This window comes from Poecilia mexicana, unplaced genomic scaffold (genome assembly GCF_051168715.1).
Source record: "Poecilia mexicana isolate PSO_F unplaced genomic scaffold, ASM5116871v1 scaffold_23, whole genome shotgun sequence".
Taxonomy (NCBI): domain Eukaryota; kingdom Metazoa; phylum Chordata; class Actinopteri; order Cyprinodontiformes; family Poeciliidae; genus Poecilia; species Poecilia mexicana.
This window is the reverse complement of record NW_028263392.1, coordinates 4,932,931-4,955,141: the sequence shown is the minus strand read 5'-3', so window position 1 is coordinate 4,955,141 and position 22,211 is coordinate 4,932,931. Positions and strand designations below refer to the sequence as shown.

The 22,211-nt window shown below is 41.2% G+C and overlaps 1 protein-coding gene across 2 annotated transcripts in view; it reads right to left on the bottom strand.

The window, feature by feature from the left end:
* The window catches only part of celsr1a (cadherin EGF LAG seven-pass G-type receptor 1a), a 79,776-nt gene that overhangs the window by 29,116 nt on the left and 28,449 nt on the right, over window positions 1-22,211 (bottom strand). Inside the window, exons 2-7 of one of the 2 annotated variants that reach the window (XM_015007718.2) lie at window positions 15,274-15,629; window positions 14,903-15,191; window positions 12,011-12,233; window positions 9,759-9,874; window positions 8,787-8,875; window positions 581-661 (exon numbers count right to left, since the gene is read on the bottom strand). In XM_015007718.2, coding sequence (XP_014863204.2) covers window positions 581-661; window positions 8,787-8,875; window positions 9,759-9,874; window positions 12,011-12,233; window positions 14,903-15,191; window positions 15,274-15,629 — 1,154 coding nt within the window. The remainder of the gene's footprint in view (window positions 1-580; window positions 662-8,786; window positions 8,876-9,758; window positions 9,875-12,010; window positions 12,234-14,902; window positions 15,192-15,273; window positions 15,630-22,211) is intronic. The other variant, XM_088003002.1, reaches the window with a different exon arrangement.

Sequence of the window (22,211 nt, the reverse complement as noted above, 5' to 3'; positions counted from 1 at the left end):
GGTAAATTATATTTTTCATATTTGTGATGCAAACCCATGCTTTTTTTTACTCAAAGTCACAGAGAAGAACTTTTTTTCCATAAGAACTTTATAAAACATAACATGACTTGTGTTTAAAGCAAAGCTGAGGAGACGCTAAAGATGTCTGGTGCGACTCGACTAGCGCTTCACGTACCGAACATGTGAACATAATTTGTGTTTCTCATACATTTTGAAGGAATTCGATAAGAAATCTGTGCCTTTTAGCACGCATACCTAATTTGGCAGAAACTTACTTGATGAAAACATCATAACAGGAGAGACAGAAGGAAACCCAGTCCCACAAGACCAACAGCTTCTACATCCAAACCCTCATGCCGATTCTACTCCAGCATCTCTCTACAGTCTGGACTGGAAAAAAAGTGGATCATTCGATCACCAACACCCAACCTTTAAAACTCATATTCCCTTTGTGTATATGAGTTAATCAGTGACAGCAGAGTTGGTCACGGAGACTCAACTAGAGGCAGAAATCAGACCACTAAATCAGACCACAGGCGGGAAAGAAGCACCAGTAACTAGGCTAGAGGTCAGAGGTTACCTCTTTATGAATGAGCTCCAGCCAGGCAGTATAAAGAGGGATATGCAGACCCCCTCTGGAGTCCGCCAGACCCCACCCTTCCTGGGAGAGAGACACCATAAGAGAGAGAGACACCGCATTAGACCTGCAGCCCAGAACTGAGCAACATACAGAGACTGGCAAGATGCAAGAGTATCCTCCATAACAGCCACAAGTGCCAGCGTCTTTTCTGTGAAAAGCCAACACAAAGCAGCACAATATAAAATGGAAGGTAGCGCATTCGTTTCCATCCCTCCTTAGAGATTACTTGATACACTGCAGGGCTGTAACGATTCATCAAAAGATTCAAGGACCTTGATTTTTTAAATTCCTCAAGGTAAATTGTCTGCCTTGAGGCTCTGTTAAATTATGTTTTACTATTTAGTTTGCTCTGTTCCGGCCGGATGATTATTTCTGTTGCGCGGCGCTCTCATTAATTCCGCCAATGAGACGTTGACGAATGCTAAGTGCTATTCACGGCTACGGAGGGAGAAGACGAGAGACAGAAAGAAGCGCCGTCAAAAAATGTCCAAGGGTCACTTTAAATTAAATAGAATAGATAACTCAGCTCAGTGTGTGTGCTGCAAAATGGAACTGGCAGTTGACAACGGCACATCCTCGATGCTCCGTCCTCGAACACCTCAAGGGGAAACATCCGCTTCATGCATCGAACTCTTTCCCTTTGGAAAAGACTAACTTTATCTGTAATTGTTGATGCAGAATATACAAGGAAATACAATTTGGCTAACACTCCATGTAGTTGGTAATCAAGAAAGTGAGATCTGAAGTCAGTTTTTGCTTGATTTTGTTAGGGGTGTCAGTGAAACGTTGCACATCACAGTTTTACATTTTTAATTAATTCTGAAAACCATGTAGGCATCCACTGCCTTCTCTTGGCCAATCAGAAAATTCAAAATACCAACATTGATGTTTGTGGTTATAAGAAAACAAGGGATAGGAATGCTCTTGCAAGCATTGCAAGAGCATGAGGACTGAAGGTGACCTCATGTGCAGGAAAAACAAAACAAGTTTGCAAGAAAATTTGAATAAAGGTATTCATAACCTTGGGTGTTGCGGTGTTTTGTGCTTATCCGTGTCAACAGGAATTGTAAACTACCCCAGGTGTCCGCAGTTACCTAAGAATACCACCAAACCCAGGCACAGCATCGTTTCCCTCTTTCTTTGCCACTTGAAAAACAAGTCTCCCACCGCCTCGTACAATAGGCTACAACTCATGCACTGCCAACTTCAGACAAATGTGTCCCTAGCAGATCCATATCACACTGTGAAGCGCTGAGCTGTGTGCAACGAGGAGGTAAAATTTACAGCAGGAAAAATGGGAGGGACGTTTCAGGTGTGACAGCCCCAACCTCAGGGACATGACACAAAACAAAACCTGAGTTTTTTTTGGGGTTTTTTTTTTTTTTTTTTCAGCTAGCTGACATTCTGATGGCTGAACAAAACGATCAAGCATCGCTTCTTTTGTTAGAGGGTTTACTCTGTTTAAACAGAGAGAAAGAGTGTTTCATGTGCTGGAAAGCTGGAGTCCGGTCACAAGTAGTTTCTGTTTATGTAGCGATAACCTCAGCTGTCTGAGGTGTGTGGAAACATTCGTCAAGAAGAACACACACACAAAAAAATAAAAAAACAACATGGCCTCTTCCTTTGAAAACACGCCCTGCTTGGGAATTTAGAGTTTGGGGTTTCACCTCAGAAAAAAATGAGCACTTAACCTTTAATGAGGGGCACTTTGCAGTGAAAACACATCACAGACATCGCTCGTGTCTGTGCGAAATGTGGCAGCCCCTGTTCTCACACACACACACACACACACACACACACACGCACACACACACACACACACACACACACACGCACACACAAGCACACAATGTAAGAGTGAGGACTGCATCTGCCTCTTTAGCAAATAACGATCACCCAGTAAAGCACTGGTGATGAACCTTCAACTGAACAGAGGGATGAAACGTAAAAAGCTAAACTTTACGGTCCAAATGATCAGGAAACATGGTTCTCAAACTGGCACATTTTCAAACTACTTTTAGGCCAGTTAAACATTGTCAATTTACAGAAGTGCAGTTACAACTTCAACCTCATAGGGGGCGATAACACACTGGTTTGTGTGCCGTCTACTCAGAGAAGAAGAGGATATTTTAGAACAGAGATTTCTCTGCGGTTTGTTGCCCTTGTGGTTCCTGAGAGATAAAGGACTCAAATGTGAAAATGTTTTCCAATGAAACGTGAAATGTCGTGGGTCTCACACCTATAAAAAAAAAACGTAAAAAAAAAAAAGAAAATTAAAAAAAATCATGTTCTTGGGTTGAGTTTTTGGGTGTGTTTCTGTGTTTCCAGTTTGTGATCACTTCTATATTGTTTACTTTATTTTAGTATTAGTTCATCCCCTAAGCCCCTTCTGAACAGGCGTGGCTTTAACCAGTTCTGCCAGAGTCTGCCCCGGCCAGATTTGTTTCCATTAGCAAATCCTGAGCGCTTTCTCTCAGTTTTACCACTATGTTGGTGGCACGAACCGGGCCGAGCCATTTGACTAACAGCAGACCACATACACCGATTGGGTTAGGCTTTAATCTCAAACGTGACGCTTTAAGTTGTTTGTATTAAACTTGATTTGTTCCCTACTGTCTTAAGTAAACTATTATATTTTCCGTCTTTATTCTCCCAATAAACAATCATGTTGCTAGATAGAATACTGCTAGAAATACAACACTGCAAAAAAAACCTCAAGTATTGTTGGTCTAATTGGTAGTGTAAATATCTTTGTACACTTTAAATAAGACAAAACTGACTTACAAGTAAATCTAAAACAAGATATAGGAACTTGTTCTAGGTCAATATTTCCTCAAGATTGATGAAAAAGTACTAGTTCAACTGGCAGATTATTTCCCTTCTAACATGGGGAAAATGTCTCGCTGTGAATGAAATAAGCGCATACATGTTGCTAAAAAGTTACTTTTAAGTTAGTTTTGTCGTATTTCAACTGTGCTAATATTAAGATTTTGTGTTTTTTTTGCAGTTGAATAAGCAGATTTACTGGAGCAATCACCATATTTTAGGCACAGGTCAGCCATGCTGGATTTTTGAGGCTAGCCACTGGGAACTGTTCTCCTCGTTTCTCCATTTTGAGGTTAAAAACCACACAGTGAAACCTCAGCATTCAATAGGTATTGAAGCATAAAACCAGTTTTAAGGTTTAATAGCACAGTTTGATTTAGAGCTACCCAGTAAAACCCGACACATCAACAAAACAGCAGAAGATTATTTTACAAAGAGCGCCACTCTATTTATAATAAGTCTCACTGTTGAGATCAACAGAACTAGCTCTGTTGGAGTGGCTCTGATTTAACAGCAGCAGAAGACCTTCAGAGAATGACCGCCTCAAAAAGACAGCTGAGCGGCTTCAGTTTCTCTCTCCACAGGCAGGAGCCGTAGGCAAAAATAACGCGTCGCACTACGCTGAGAAACAATTTACACGTATGTCCTGATGAGGAAACTCCTGCCACGTAAACCGCACTCATTAGAGAGAGAGAGAGAGAGGGAGAAGAAGAGAGAAAGGAGACCCGCCGGAGCGGAAGTGGTAAAAGCCAGCTCGGCCTGTCTGGGAATGCCGCTTACAACACGTCTCAGGTGGAAATATCACCGGCAATGTTTTTCCTAATGAGAAATGATTAACGTGTTTAAAAAAAAAATGCAGCCCTGAAAAGAAACAAACAGAAAATGCTGCAGGCAGACAAGCGGGATGTACCTTCAGCTGTGTTTAGAAAAGTATAGAAAGATCACACAACTGGTAATATGAAGTCATCCAGGTTTTTATACTTTATTGTGTTTAAAGACAGGAACATATAAGTTATGCTTATTTTTGCAGGACTATATGTTGAAATAGGAACACAACAAATACAAAACAGTCAGGGTTCTGATTAGTAAAATTTATGTAAAAAAAAAAAAAAATGTAAAAATCTGGTTCTTCCTTCTGGTCATTTAGAAATGAGTGCAAATGTGGCAACAGCTTTTTTTTTTTCTTTTTTTAGCTTTCCCACCAGCGCCCTGTCAGTTAAAACAAAACAAAAAAAACAAATCTCCCACCCTGACTCCTCAGGGTTTTTTTTTTTCTTTCTAAATGTTTGACAGGTTCACCTCGAAGCAACGCTGCGAGAAAACGCGTTTGCATCCAAAAAAAAAACAAATGTTTGCCAGTCATATTCTGCCAGGGGATTTATGAAACATGAACTCCCTGAACAATCAGTTCCCACGCTGCCGAGAGACGGATGTCAGTTCACTGTAATTTCATAACGAGGCTTTACTTACGTCCTGCAGCCTTTATGTGAAAAACACAATTTGCCACCTAAAAGTTCTGACGAATACCTGCAAAATGGAGTAGTGAATGTCTGACCAAATGAATGTGTTTTTGCCTTAAGGTCAGTGGAAATATCCACGCAAGGTGGACATGAAGCGCACATTTACGACGCATCTGACATCCTGCGCAGTGGGCTTCTGAATTACATCATTTCCTGCGTTGAGAACGGCCCCACTTCCTGCTGAGAGCAACCTCTTCTCCTGCGGCTTCAAGGAAACCCCTTCGGCGCTCTTCTTCTGCGCTTCGTGCGTCTCTGCTTCCTGTTTGGAGTTGCTCTGCTGACACACTCAACTATCCTTGAGATGTTATTTTGTGGAATTTGAAAAATGTCTCCCTCCTTCCGTTCTCTATTGTGCTCCTCTAATATTATTCACTGCCACACAAACACATATATAACTTTCCAACCGACCAAGAAGATCAAAAGAACAATGAGAAGGGCAGGACGGTCACTATGGTAACCTCAGTGTTAACTTTGAACTGTGTTTTTTTGTTTTGTTTTTTTTACCAGGGGAGCCTCATACGGATAAAAAGAGCAACTGTGGCTTTGAAAAATACACCTTATAAAAGGGAAATTCTGCCCAGGCCTAATCATCTGGCCCAGTAAATCACAGAGTGTGTGTGCATGTGTGTGTGTGTGGTTTTTACGACTATTAACAAACGACGGTTCACGTTTGGTAAAGTAAAGTGAGTAAAGCTGCTGCAGAATGTAAGGACGTAAAGGTTTCACTAAAACTAACCATGAATAAACTGAGAATAATGAAATTAAGTACTTATCGAATGCAGAGATAGACATTTATTAACATTTCTACAATTTGTTAATGGATTTTATCAATACATTCTGGCACAACCAGCCCTCGAGAACGTTGATGATGTTGCTCCGGTCCAAAATAAAATTGGCTTCGACGCTCCTGCTGCAAGAATTTAGCATGAAGCAGGATGACATCATATCATCTTAAGTTTTGTCACTCTGGGCTATGTAAGCAATGCTACCTTCAGATAAATGTCTGTATGAGTGAGTAGCAAACATGGAATTCATTCATGTCCAACATTCACATGTCAACAGGCCTAATCTATTGTGAGAACGTCGCTGCTTTCTGCCAGATACATTTTCACTAATTCCCCCCCAACCCCCCCGGCAGCCGGATTAAATTACCATGAGTCAATTCTGACTTCTGATCATTCAGCTGACAAAGAAAATCTGACCCCCGTGTCAGCACCACATCCAGCCTTGGGCTGGTTTAACGGAATTTGGCACCGGGTCTACAAATCACTGGTGGTACACACCCACCCACCTCTTCACCGGCTCGTAACACCACGACGCCGGCGTAAAAAAAAAAAGAAAAGAAAGAAAAGAAAGTGCGTTTCCGTGTGTGCACGTCCTGCGTCTGCACGTCATTGTGGCAAAAAAAAAAAATAGAACGGAAGCCTACAGGATCAGCGGAGCTAAATAAATAAGAAAAAGCAAAGTAAACAGAACTGGATTGAAGCAGCAATCAATCTCTCGTTTCCAAGGGCGACGCGCTAGCAAACTCTCAACGCCGCAAAGGGCAAACAAAACAGAAGATTTCAGAGCCAACAGACTGTATCCTGCAAATCATCTCTGCAGGAGCGCTACTGCAAGTTTAGACAACAGACTCTACCTGCTCTGTGGCATCTGCACACTCTGCAGAAGCTCACGAGAAAGACAAACGCACCTCGAACAAGAGCTACAGATGTGACCCTGCAGCTAACGTCGTGACGTACAGCAACCCGATTTATCAGCTTTGATGAATTCTTCTCTGTCAGGACAGCGTAGTACAGACCCGACAAGAGAAAAGAGGTGAACAGCCTGTGAAACGTGATAGTGCTACGACAAGAACACGAGTTGTGCCTTTAATAGGTCGCAAACCATGGGTGTCACTGAAACACAATGGCGTATCTGATAGGGGTTTCCCCAACAAGTTCGAAAAGTGCAGGGACGCCAATGAAATGTCGTGCAAAAGCATAACTCGTCCTTGAACATTTTGTCAAATCTAAGCGGGGATCTTGAGTTGCAGGCCAACAAAATCAAGGTGAAGGTGGGAGAAATTGTTCAAAACGTGTTTTATAAATGCAAACTGTGCGATGCATTTATATCCAGCAGCACCTCGGAAGAAACCGGTTAGCTTCTGCAAAAAGAAAAACAAAAAACTTTATTCTCAGGCTGAGCTTGGTTCCACCTGATTTATGTTCTTACGAAGTACAGAGTGACATTATGCACAGTGCTGCTGTGGCACTCGCCACTTGATTTTGAGTTTTTCTCAAAACTGATGTGAAAATATCTGAACTCATCTCACTTGAGCCGTTTCTTTCATTTTTAAGCATGCGTCACAGACCCAGTAAACAACCCCTTTGTTTTTATGATGATGCTAATGCTAACTGCTAATGCTATATGGGTTTTTAGTAGCAACCTATTAGCAGCTGATTTAATCTCATTTGGAATCTGTCTTTTGTGCTTTCTTTTAATTTAATTTGGCCAATTTATATTGTGCAAGGTAAAGGAAGGTTGACTAAATAAAAAGAAACCCATATAGCCAGCGCTACTAGGAATGGTTGGAGTTTGAGCCATTTTGTCACAAGTTTAAGAGTCTATGTGAATAGCTGATAGAGGCATGCCACAACACTAACTGCAGAAATATGCACAAAGTACTGAGTCAGGGGGAGCTGAAAGTAAATGTTCACCACACTTCATCAGGCCTGTAGCTCCTCTTCAGAAACATAATTAAACGACAGAAATTACAATTGTAAAGTAGTTTTAAGCCATGAATGTTTGAGAAGCCTGTGTCAAATTCTGTGTCATAGAATTTGACACGGGCTGCTGATGTGTCATTTAATTGACCTAGTAGAAAAGCTTCTATCTTTGGAGTTGGGGTCAAATGTGAAAAAGTTCAAGAAGCATCGACACATTAGCGAGGCCTTGTAAAACAACTAATCCCATCTATTTCTAGAGCTACGTGGGATGGAATGCACTGGGGTTGTCTAAAATGGTCATAATTGAAAAGTCTTGTTCCGACAACTGTAGAGCAAACAGCCAGGCGTCACACAATAGCTTGTGTCCTCTTCAAAGGCGACACTTATCTTATCGCCCTTCACGGTTTAACGTTTAATGCCTGTGGGTTGTGGAAGCTTGCTGTAAACGAATATCATCTAAACCCGAATAGCATAATACCAAAGGACATACGAGACAGCCTGCAGAATGATCACAGCCTATTTTCTGATCAAGAAGCAAGAAGACCATCGTGGGAACATCTCAAAACCCAACTTCCAAACTCTGAATGCACCTATCCAGATGTCCTGTGATTATGTCTGTGACAATGATCCGCCGGTATTACATGAAGTCGAGCAGATCTCAACTAGAGCACAATTAGTGAGCGTTTGACCTTTGAAGCCCAGGGCGCCGGGGCCTCCTATGCTGGCATCCACAGCGGGAGTTTGAGGTGGAGATGTCACAAATCAAACCCGCTCCGTTAAGATTATCTCCGCAGTCAAGGTCAGCTGCTTCGGTATCTTCAAAGAGAGCCCACTTTTCACACACTCCGCTCCCACACTCGCTAATTTACAGCACAGTTCCTCTCAGTGGTATGGGCCGAGCCCTTCGGAAAGATCCAACTCCGTTACTTCTATATTCCTTATTTTGTGGGATGTTAGTGTTGCTAACAATACCTAGTTAGGATGTGATTGAAGGGCTTCAAAGGACATCTTAAACAACCCATTCAAACTTAAAGAGGAAGGAGGGGAAGAGGAGAAGGAAACAGAGGAGGAGCAGCTGATAGCATTCTTTACCTTGTTGTAGTAATGGAGCTGGACAGAGTGCCATTGGCCGTCGCTGACTCCACCGGGGATGTAGGGAGACACTGTGGTTTTTGTTTCACCTGGGTGATCAATGAAGAACAAAATAAAAAGATGATTCATAAACCTTAATGTGCTTTTCTTCTCCCCAGAACCAGGAGGCGATTCTTTACACCTAACTTTGGTAGGTAGGGCTGGGTGTACTCCTGGCTTTGTCCTGAATCTTTGAGTCGAGGTGAGAGAGTTTAAGACTAAAAGAGCTTAAACTCATAAATAGTTCTTATTTTCTCACAGCGTTAACAATTAATTTGGACACAAGACTCATCATGCAACACAAGAAAAACAAAAGTCCAGGGAGGGTGTACTTTTGTTTGCCAAAGGCAGAAGCAACTGCTACAAATTAGCAAACACCACGGAAACGCAATGTATCTGCATGTTTTTGTATGTATGACTAAACAGGGAATGATCTCGTGACCTAAAGAAATCGACAATCTACCTTGATATTCCTCTGTCTTAAAGGTGACACGTAATTCTGATGATTCATGCGCCTAGCGTTTAGTCGTTTTATGGTTCTGAAGTAGGGCACAAGGACTTGGCCCGTCTCCCAAACCGGCTCCAACCCAAGATAATCATATTAGACTGGATTCCTCCTCCATTCGGTGCCATGGGAAAGCGGCCCGAAAGGGAAAACAACAGTTGCCGGTACAAAGCCAGCGTGTTTGATCTGCAGTTCAACAGTTACCGACATTAACAATGACTGTGGGCGTATGTCTGCCTGCACTTCAGTGAGAGCTTGGCTTCAACCCATTCACTCTGTCAAAGCTGTAAACGTAAATCAAAAGCAAGCACACAATGCTCGTATTTATTTATGAGAGTCCGTTTAGATTATGAGCATTCATACATGACTTAATGTGGCAGAAAAACACATAAACAGTTCGGAAGATACGCAGTAAAAAAAAGCCTGACCTCCGGAGAAGGTAAGATGAATCTGTTCGTCAATGATCTCCAGGGCGATGAAGTCGTGTTTCTCATTGAACCTGCCGTTGTAGAGAAGCAGAGCATTTCTTTCTCGGGTAGCAAACCTGCAAAAAGAGCGATTCTTAGATATTTGGCAAATGTCACACCTAAAATGTTCCAACAGATCATGGGATAATGTTCCAATTGATTGCTTGGTTGTAAACTCAACAGTTTACAACCAAGCATTTGGAAAATTATTTTTATCTTAGGGAATACAGAGCACTGTTGATAAAAATGTGCTACTTTCTACCATAAAGTTAAAAGGACAATGTCAAATGTCTATTTTATCTTTTTATAAGTAGTAAAAAATGACTGCTCAGTCTCACAGATGGGTTTATGTCTAGGTCTGCAAAGGACGAACCATTTCCAATACATTACCATGAACTTTAATTCGAGCAAAGAAATTTTGGAAATATATATATATTGAATTGGAAACTTTTCAACGCCCCATTAAAAGCTCACCTTTAGTATCTGAAATCAGAACCAGTATTGATGCAAAACTGAGACACTTTTGATTGGTGTGCCTGACTGGTGACCTGTCTGAATTTTTGCTTTATCTCCACACTTAAGTTTCCTGTATAACTATTGGTACCATTTCCAAGTCAAACAGACTTGGGCTGTGAGACTAAAGACCTTAAAGACCTAAAAGATGGCTGTATGATAAAAAAATAGCTCCTGAGAAAAAGGTCCCCTTGCCAAGGAAAGTATACAAAGGATTTGTTGCTCATTGATGAAACCATTTCCGTGCCTTAAAAGATTCACGAGTTGTACCATCCGGGCACTCGTGTGTTTTAGGCGGGTACAGAGTTCAGAGGCGAAGCTGAGGTTTGGAGTGGAAGGTGAGGGCAGCGGAGTCAGACAACAGATGCCAGCGAGTCCAGGAGGGCAGGAAGTCAGGATGGCTGTAGTCAAGCACTGATAAGGAAAAACATCACACAGCCTTTCCTGTTTTCACCGCACTGTAAAACCTTTTCTAGCCCTCACGCTGTCAATGAATTCAAAAATATCGGTCTCACCTTTATTAGCAGTGGCAACAAAACGTGGGTGTTATAATTTACCTCTTCGTATTCATATTTACTGTGAGAGAATAAGAAAACTTGCGCAACCAGCTGTTGTTTGTCCTCCAGCACTTTCAGGTTTGTGGAGAGTGTGAGAAACAAACCTCATTAAGTTGCAAATTCAGATGTGGTGTGTCTCGCTACAATGGATAAGCGTGTACACGCCTGGGCCTGCCCAAGCTATACTTTAGCTCATTGAACTCTTTATGTTACCATTTACTACACAACTGCTTAGACGGGTCTGCACTCTGTTGCCATTAGATGTAGAATTTCATTGGTTAAGAAAAAGGAAGTTTTAGAGCGACACTCATAACTATGCTAACTAGCATATCAAGCTATTTAGCAAATAAAAGGCTCTTAATTGACTTTACATGTTGAAGATTCTAGATAAAGAACTGGTTTTCATAGCATCTCTCTATCTTTATATGGAGTTTTATATATTTCAGTTGCATTTAATTGAAAGAAACAAACTAGCTAGGCAGTTTGTGGCTACCAAGCTAATGTTAGCTTATTGAACTACAGTTAGCAGCCCAAGCTACACTCATTAGCTGTTTCTGGAGCCGAGGAACGGCTTTGATAACACAATTTTTTAAAAGAATCTACAGTTATTTATGTAGACGTTAAACTGTTGAACTAGAACTGCCATTAGATTATTTGTTGCCGTAAGAATTCAAGTCAGAAATGATTAAATTTAACCGTAACTGTAACAGGTGGAGTTACAGCAGGCCATGCTTTTCTAATTGAACATGAAGACAGGCTTCTTCGTTTCTTCCATTGAAAATGTTCCTTGTTTAGTTTGTTGTTGAGGATGTAAAAGTAAAAAATAATACATAAATAAATACACTAAAATTAGTTTTGTTTGTTTTTTTTTATTTTTTATTTTTATATTTGTTTTGTAGCTCAAGTGTATTTTATGCCCCATGTGGCAAACAGTTTGGATACCACTGAACTTGAGTTTTAGAAATAAATTTTAGTTGCCCTTTTTAATGTGTCTTGCAATTTTGCATATTTTCTAATTACGGTAAGTTGCACACAGGAAAATGGTTATTCCTTAGAAACTTAACCTGAAAAACTGCTCGTCAAAGAAAGAAAAAAAATTACTTATTATAATCATGTAACGACATAGTGAAAAAAGGTACATACATGAAGGAAACGGTGAAGTGGAACCTTTGCCGGAGACCCCTGAACGTTACGAACGACTGGCCGGGGAAGCTGCGGGTGGTCATTTCACAGTAAGGCTTCTCGAACTCCCCTGGCGGACACTCGCACATGAAACCTCCAGCAAGCCGGTTGACGCATTTCCCACCGTTCTTACAAACACCGGGAACACAGCGGCCCGACGACGCATTCACCTCACAATGCTCGCCTAAAAGGAAAAAAAGCAGACTTTCAGTTAGGCAGCGTTTATATATCGCTTCTGTGAGCTCTTTTGAGATAACGTGCAGTGCAATGGCAGATGATTAATGACCATGTTGTCTTATTAGATTATCGTTAGTTTAGCCTTTCTCTGAAGCATTCTTTGCACCCTTCACTTAAATCCAGACTAGTGTAATCGGTCTGGAATTCAATTCTTTAAAAAAAAAAAAAAAAAAGTCTTTGAGAGAAGCTTATGTAGCCGCTGCAGCGCCTTGCAAAAGTACAAGTTGCATGCCGCTTTATGTTTTACGATGGTAGAATTAGAAACTTCTGAGTACTTTATTGGGAGGTTTTGTTATAGACTAACACAAAGGAGTGTGTCATTGAGTAGCTGAAGGAAAACGATGCAGAACTTTCACATTTTTTACTTTTGTTTTTAGTAATGGCAATCAAAAAAGTGTGAAACTAAGTGTTTTCCATCCCATTTTGGGGCTAACTTGTGTATAATTTAATCTTAATATAAATCCAGGTGTTCTGCAAAGTTTGCAAAGAAAATTTAAAATACAGTCAGACAGGTCAGGGAAAAAGTTATGGGGCAATTAAAAGCAAAGTTAAGTTATAAAACAATATCACTGCAAAAACACAAAATGTCAAGTGAAATAATCTGCCAGTGGAACTAGAACTTCCTTTTTTAAATCAATATTAAGGAATTATTGACCTAGAACAACTTCCTACACTCTGTTGAAAAGTTATTTGTAAGTTTGTTTTGGCTTATTTCAAGTGTACTAAGATATTTGCAGTAGAAACTGTGCAAATAAGATACTTGGTAACATTTTGTGTTTTTGAAGTGCTTCTTTTTAACTCGTCTGTAAAAATGTTGTTTGCATCCTGGCATGACTCACTTCCCAGCTAAACAGATTGATTCAAGTGTGGGAATGATCAAATCTGTTATATGAGATTTCCTAACTTTCAGTCCTATCATGGGAAATTCCTCTTTAATGAACACACTAAGGTAGCATAGTTCAAAATCGGCAAACTGAGCCCAGCTTCCTGGTCCTATTAATTTAAATTCCTGACAGAAATATCCTCTGCTATATGTCTCCTGTGCGGTGTGTCCACCTGCCATCATCCAGACATGATCTCCCCACTCCGGGCGCATACAAGCCCCCATCACATCACAGCTTGGAACCAGCTAATGGCCCTTCTATCCTCAACATAATCCTTTTTTCCGAAAGGGGGGAATTATAAGGATCCGTTTCCCCGTAATGTAGGAAACCCAAGGAGAACAGATCAACTCCCGCCCCTGCTGTCATCAGGCCCATAATGGGCCCTGATGGCCCCGACTATCCAGAGTTGAACTGTGACCTTCAAAGAGGGGACACTGAGATGTAGGAAAGGGAAATATGGAGGCTGAGTGGACAAGAAGGCATGGGAGAGGCAGGCGAAAAAGCCCTGTGAGTGACAAAGGCAGGTATAATCAGGTAATTGCATCAGATATGAGGAAGAGAAAGAAGAGGGGGAGGCAGAGCATTGGAAGAGATGGACGAAGATGAGGCATGAGTACTATCGGAGGCCGCCACAGCTCTATTAGGGGGAGACAGCGGCGCGGAGAGGACCAGGTATCGAATGTACGAGAGGGAAGTACAGCAGGAAGATCACTGACACCAGGAAATATTTCACTAAGTGTTTCTAGTGGGAAGAATGGACCCGTCCAAGCCTTCCACAACTTCTGCCACATGAACTCTGGGTTGAGTCAGAATCAATCCCAGCAACCAGATGAATACCGGCTGGGATTCTTTTTATCACACCAACCTTTAGCTTAAATATAACAAACATTAAAGTTCTCTTAGTGTGATCATTAAATGCAAACAGCAAATTTGAACCAAGTCCAGTTTCAGAATTTCTTCTAAAAAAAGCTAAATTAAAAGCCAATTGTGTACTGTTTGTGTTTACATGTAGAAAAATTAGACATAACAATAAGCACAAATTAACAATATTTAATCTGCTGCCAAGCCATGCAGATGCTCCATCTGTGCCACAAAAGATTCATCACCTCATTATGCCGAATGTTTAGAGTGACTCCAACTGATGGCAGCCTGACCTACTTTCTGATTAATTAAACTAATAATTATTTGCCCCCCCCACCCACCCACCTACGTGCAATAAGCATTTGATGTAATGCATTACAAACTAAAACCAGACAATTTTATCTGTGGAAATCTCAAATTATGAGTCAAAAATAATGTTTTAAACCTTTATGGGAATTTATCAGAAAATATTTCCTTTTCATTTTCACTACTGACTGCTTTGACTTGTCATTAGTGTCAAATAAGAAGAAAAGAGTTTAAAAATCCTTCACTACCAAACTTGTGTGTCAGGGTTAAAGTAGTTTTGGTCCTTCGGCTAAACGTTATTTGATACAAGATCTTAGCATTCCACACACCTTTTGACAGTGATAAATCTTCTGTATTGGATGTGTGCAGGTGGCTATGCATTCAGGATTACAAAACATTGTTTTTCTTTTCTGCAGTGGGGTCAAACCCGTTTCAACATTTGCTCCAAAAACTAGTCAGAGCAGTTTGGCTGTTCTGCTGTACACATGTAAACCACTGTCAGGAGAGAAATTAACTGGATTAGCAGTCGATTACACCAAGTTGGTAAATCTGAATAGTAGATTACCTGTGAAGTCTTCCAGGCACTCGCAGGTGTACCCGCCTTCTCGGCTGCGGCACCTTCCGTTGTTCTTGCACGGACCCGAGTAGCAAAGGTCGATCTCGGTTTCGCAGTAGTCCCCGGTGAAGCCCACTGGGCAGCGGCACCGGAGCCCGTTGATGGGATGGATGGGCCGGAAAAGAACCGTGTTGGAGGCGATGAACGGTGGCGAGCTGTCGAACTTCAGCACCGAGACGCACTTCATGTAGTTCTCGCAGGGCTCCCGCAGACAGATGTTGTCATCGAACGGCAACACCTGGAGAGAGGACATCATCGGAGTTACATCGACATCGTGCACCTCTTTTCTGTTTTGCACCCAGCTTTCACTTGTGGGCTACCTCCTGAGAGGAAATCAGCCTCAGCAGCGTCCTGTTCAGGTAGATCTGCTCCTGGAGGTCCTCAGAGGGGAAGAACGTCCCTTTACCGGGCGTGCCTCCGGGCTGGAGCGCCGAAAAGGTGACGTTCAGGATGGAGCCCTGCACGTCGGTGTCGTTCTGGATGTTGAACACGAACACGGCCTCCCGCTTGGTGGACAGAACGGCCGCCACTCCTTCCAGGAAGAGGCTGAGGAGGGGAGACAGGAAGCGCTCCTGCGACATGTTCTCCAGGCGCACCGTGATGCTGTTGGTCAGCATGTCGTCAGTGATGATGGTGACGCGCAGCGTACACGTGGCTTTGACTGTATGGAGGCCATCTGGAAGAAACAGACATTGGGCGAGTTAGTGACAAGACTTTGACTTTTCAGATAATATCTAACTATCCTGCGATAGTTAGATATTAGAGGATATCTCATCATTCTGTTAAGTTTTTTGTGCGTATATGGAGGATGCTGTGAAACAGAGTTGACCATCCCTCACCCGTTACCACACTCCAACAGTTTACCTGCAGTAGGAACAACTTTTGCTTTTATGTCACAGATAAACAGATTCAGATCAAGTTCCATCCATCCACTGTCTATACCAGTTTATCCTGACAGGGTCGCGGGGTCGTTGGGCGAGAAGTGGGGGTATAACCTGGACAGGTCGCCAATCCATCGCAGCTGGATCAAATTATTCATTTTAACTATAGAATAATACTTTCTCTAGTGTTTGTTTTGTTTTCACGTTAGCCTAAAAGATTCATCCCCCGTGGGGAAAAACAACAGTCCCTACAGTCACTTTTTAAGTGTGATGAAGTTATGAGTCACTGCCAGCAGACATTCTAAAAACAGAGATCATAAACAAATCTGCTCCTGTAGCTGCAACAACAAAAGCTTTAGTGTGTGCGTTGTGAAGCGCTTCTTCTGTTGAGAAGAGTTATTGACATCAAATACTGGCAAAATCCAGCTATATATATAATTTGTTCTGCCAAAAAAAAATAAATAAATAAATAAATCAATCATAAGGCAGTTTTGAATACTTGCATTTGTGTCCTCAGTTAAAGTCATTGCAGCTGTTAAATTGTGGGTTTCTATATTTTTGCTACCATGATGCTCAATTGTTGATTGGTTCTGTCTGGTTCCACGCATGACAAGTTTGGTTTGTGGGTTAAAATCCCCCCCAGCGTTCCCAGTTTAATAGATAAAAACAATTATGTGCTGCTTGTTTTGAAAACTGATGAGCTCCGTTGGCCGACTGATGAGCCAAGAACAATAAACAGAGGGAATAAATATTTTTATTGGCCCCTGGCAGTTCAGCAGAGTATCAATATGCAAATGCTGCTTTAATAGGAAAACACATAAATGTGTCAGTCAGATCCTTCAAAATCAAAAATGTATTTTGAAATTTGTTCTCTTTCTGACTCCATATGATGTGGAAGATGTATTTTTATTTTCCTTAAACATAAAATTCTATATTATAAAATTTTGGAAAATTGCTCTTTGTAAATAGGCGGGTCATTATTTGCCCTTCTGAAATGTTTATGGGGCTAAACAAGACTTGTCTAATGGATTTCACTTGTCCAAAAAGACCCCAAAAAACAAATCAATTATTGACAAGACCAAGTGAATTAAAAACTCTTCTATCTATTTTTTCCACACAATATATGTTTAACGTGTAGAAAAGAACGATGAAGATCAATTAACACAGTTCAGAATTAGCATAAGAAAGGATTGAGAAAAATCTGTTGACAGGACATTATTAGTCATGCAATCCACATTTGTGGCTCAAAAAAATGGAAAATGTTAAAGGCAGAGTCAGTCTAGCAGTTTGTCACCGACAACATGAGGCGACCCAGCAGATGTGAGGAAAAACCTTTTCCTTGTCAAGAGAAACAAAAATGTAGCTTTCACCTACAGCTAATAATTTGTGGGAAAAACTTTTATATTGCCCTCCAAGTTACTTGAGCTATTATTTGATTTGGTCTATCACAAAAACTACAGAGAAATACTACTGTTGCAACGCTTTTCCAAGTTCTGGTGCCTTTGGAGAGAGCGAGAAGGTTATACATTGGAGAGATCTCAGTCTGGGTGACATACAGCTGAGGACAGCTGGTGAGGCCAGATGAAACCCCACAGAGGGGGGATAATACTGTTGAAGCTACACTGTTAAAAGGGTCCGATTGCACGGCTTTGCAGTCATATATATGTGAAATGTGTGTGTGTGGTGGTGGCTGAGCTTTAAGGGTGAAAGGGTCGTGCTGATGCTCAACCACAGGTGCCCTGTCACTATTACAAATGACATCATTCCTCAAAACTAGTAAAAACTCGCTGGCGGCCAGACGCTCGGTCTGCAGAAGCTGAGTGTGGACAGCTCAGTCAATCAGCTCTGGCTAACAGCTAATTCATCCACAAGGTCAACTCTAATCGAATAACTCACATCAGCAAATGCCAGGAGGAGAATTAGTTACTACAAATAAGTAGAACCTTTATGACACATACTACCCCGATCACTCACCGAGACCGCGAAATTATCCAGCAGTCATGATGGATTGAGTCGCTGTAATGTGGTGGAGTCTAGGTGCTCATTTAGCACAACGTGCTAACAGACAGACTACACCTGTCTCTTCCCAAAGCGTCTGGGATTGCTCCATTATCCCACTTGCCGCCAGAGATCCATCACCTGTCCCTCTTTAAGACACACTTCCTGCGTTGAGTCCATTACGCTGTATACACAGTCGTGATTAAGGAAATAACAGTCCGCCCCGATGGCTTGATCTTCCACACACACATAGGGGCGCATACCTGCTCAGTGCCAAGTCAAACATTAGACCAGCATCGTCACACTGCTGTGTAACAAAGTAGGTCCTGACACAATCTGCTACCAGCATGCAGAAATCACAGAGCTCCGTACAACTGCCATTTACACTTTAATTTGTATTTATACCCTCTGCTTCCGCAGCGAAACATTGAAAACTATCCGTGTCCCTCAAATAATGCTACTAATTTCCTTCCAAAGTGGGAGGGGAGATCGGCACCATTGAGGTGCAGTGATTATAGCCCTGGGAGCAGTAATGTAAGCCACCGAGGAACTGTGGGAACGCCAGTAAATGGAAGATACATGATAAAGATGCTGTAAAGAAGGAATTCGTGAGGCAACATTTCGTATTTCCAAAGCATCCCGACCAAGACTATTTATAGGAGCCCACCAGCTGCTAGCATCGCACACGTATGGAGAGGATGGGTTGGACACTGGAAAGGGTGCGACAGGAACATATGCCAGGATAAACAGAGTGCTGTGCGCTTTAAAATGCCATCATTACATACACACCGATGCCGTGGAGCAACAGTTGTGGGAACGGGATGCTAGCAAAAAAAAAATTCTGAGAGCAAACTCTTGCTTGAGTTCATTTAATACGCATGTCTTCTTATCTTAGCTGACAAAAACTTGGATTGTTCTTCCCTTGCAATTTTTGGCAGTCGGTATTTTCCACCAAACCAGGTGGTGCAACAATTTACAATGGCAAAACATGACATGTCTACACAAAACCTTGTGCAGTACTACCACAAAGTGGACCATCTCTGTTCTACTCAACACACTTTGGGACTGGTATCACTTAGCTGATACTGGTGGGCGACGGTGTAACCGTGCATAGTGGAGTCAAGAGGCATTGAGAAGGTGTTTGATGAAGCTGCTTTGTGAACAACTTCAGCCAGATCTTGGTGTGCATTCTAGTACTAAGAATTTGGTTTTAACTTGGCACTAAACGTTTATTTTGACCATCAGACCATCTACCTGAACTTTTCTTTACCGTTGCAGAGTCACCATCCAATATTTTGGATGGTGACTTGACCGGTCACTAGCTACCAAACATCGGATGGGCTTCATATGCTCAGTTAGCACACCAAACAAAGCATTGCCATATCATCTCGACAACACTCTTCAGTGTGGATGCCTTTACTGTATGAAGAAAACTCAAATGTATATTTTGTCAGAATTAGTGAGGTGTTCAAGTCAAAGGAAGCTGCACGGTTAGAATGACGCTGCCTCTACTACACCTAATATAAAATAGCTTATGACTCGTCATGTCATCAAGGGGAAAAGTAAATGTGCTTTGAACACTCTTTTACATATTAAAGTTCTTAAAGAGAAAAGTCAAAGCTTCAAACTAAATCGTACAAAATCTTGAGAAAACGTTTTGGAAAAACCTGAACTAAAACATGTACTGTTTTAGTGGTGTACTGATGTGGCTTCAAACTGGTTTTACAAGTGTAGAAAAACAAAGTCAGGTCTTTGCTGTGTTTATTATGAACTAGCCTTGGCTTAGGCCATGTAGGAGTCTCCACTGCAACTGGTGAGAGAGACACAGGTGATCAGAGCAATGCAAGACAAATCACACCAGTGACACATTTGTGTCTACGTGTAAGGACAAATGACCAGGCACTTAGGAACACACATGCAGACACACACAGGGGAAAAATAAAAAGCTGCTAAATGTCAAGTGTCAGTGTGCCTCTCTAAACACATAGATCTGGCTTTACCGCAAAACCACACACGGATTCTACACATGGCTCGAGCTCGTCACGTCCAACAGGGTGTCGACACACGCTGTTGCCAGCTGTCACCGTCCCTGACAAGCGCACAGGGATTTCAGAAACCCACAAGTATGTAAAAAAAACAAAAACAACACACACACACACACAAAGAGAGTGTGTGCGCATTAAAGGAGAGTGGATAGAGTTGTCAAATAGTCACATGAAGGCCACTATCAGGCCAACAGAAAGTGATAGTTAGAGTTGGGTTTATGTTACAGGACATTTTGAGGCGGATAACCGAAGGGGTGCAGACATTTTCTACTCTGGTGGCCGAACCCCTCCCCTCCCCAACTCCTTGGTGTAAAAGCTAACAGGGGTGTTTAGTCAGCTAGTTAGCGGCAGGGTTAATAAAACAACAGAGGACCAACAGCACATTTGTAACCCTGACAGTTGCTGCAGAGAAACAGCAAATTCCCCAATCAGCACTCAGAGTACTGATACCCTTAAAGTGTGGCATTAACCGTGGAGGCCTTATAGAAAGCAGCAGGAGGGATGGCTATTCTTATTTATATATTTTTCTGCCCGGCAACACTTTTAAAACATTGCTAAACATTTTACAGTAAAGCATCCAATGAAAAGTGAGCTCAGGTGCTTTAAAATTCCCAGAGAGCGCTCCAGGAAACCCTCCCTCTATTCAACGCCCCCTCATCCTACCTCTTTAGAAAAAAATAGCTTTTAAATATGTGACACAAGACAAAGTCTGAAACCCGAGTTCCTTTCAGCAGAATTTAATCTGAAAGCTCTGGTTCAGTTGGACGGACCCGAACATGTTCAGGACAAAGAAACACCAGGGATTCAACTCTTTAGACTCTGTAAGATGGCAGAATTTCCTTTTGTTGTTTAATAATTGCCAAAAAAAAAAAAAAAAAGTGACACCCTCTGTAATTATTAGCACCCCTGGTAAAGATTTACATAGATTTAGGTTTAAAATAAATTGAGACCCCAAGATGCCACTATCTACCTGATATATATAAACTTTTCAGGTTTATATATCTGGAAAACAGGAAGTCATCGATCACTGATTAAATTAAAAACAAACCAAACAGATATAAAAAAGTAAAAAGAATTTCATTCATACTTAACTTTTTCTTTCCACGAGGAAATAAAACCTTGTTTCTACATTTTGCTACTTTGTACCATTGCTACTCTATGGTGGACACTAACTGTCAACTGTCTCCACCAGATGCCACGAATCTCTTTTTGCTATTCCTATCATCTTTTCATTTCTTTGTAACCATGTGCTGTTTCAACATTTTCATTTTTAACGAAGAAAATAGTTTCAGTAACCAGAATTTTTTTGGGCGTGTGACAAAATGCCATCATCAGACCGTGTATCAGCAGGCTGCAGAAGCACCGACAGACATCCTGTTTGCCCAATGCAGAGGGAAACCGACAGGAAAAAAGAAAGAGAGACAGCAACTCAATCAAAGTATCATTAATCAAAAGTCGTACAGCCAGCTTTGGAAAATACTAAAAGACAGGAAATGGAATGAGAGGGAGATCTGTCTCTGCAAAACTTGAGGGTTAAAATGGAAACGATAAAAAAAAAAAATAAATGCACAGGAAAATAAAACTTTAGGTAGTTGAGAGGTGATGGCTAGAAATTCACAAAATGTTGTGAAATAAAAAAAGGAATGAAAAGTGCTACAGGTAAGAAAAAGCATTATCTCCCTTCCTACGGAGTTATGCTTAAGGTAGCAGCTTCCACTTTTTCAGAGTACATTTTAATGTCTCTGTGAGTTAGATACATAGACTAAAACCAATCAATTTATTAGATACTATCTATTATTTCCTGCCAATATGTTATTAATGCTGACAGGAAATAATAAAAGTTTAAAATTCTCCAGCTTTTAGCCTAAAGCTAACAGGTTGTGCTAATTAGTTTTCTTTTGTTACATAAACATAATGTTACACAATGGAAAAGAAATGTATAAAGTTTGTTTGCATGCGTTTAAATCAGTGCCCCTTTTCTAACCAAATCCCACTTCCCAGTTTTATACTCAAGTGAAAGTTGACCAATTAAAAATCAATAAATTTCACATAATTAAAAACAACAAATAAAAAAGTGAAAACTTTTGCTAATTTCCAACTGCCACTATGACAATATACCAAGATCTTGGAAGAACCAGATAAACTAGATTCCAGTCTGTTGTGTCTCCTAGACCACACCTTTAATCAAATTAAAGCTATATCATGTTTTATTAACCATCACCGAGTCCCTAGCAACCTTCGCGCCACTATTAATTATCAGTTAATTAAGCTAATTGTATGAAAAACTGCAACACTTTAATCATATCTACAGTCACCTTGATGTCGTGACGGAGC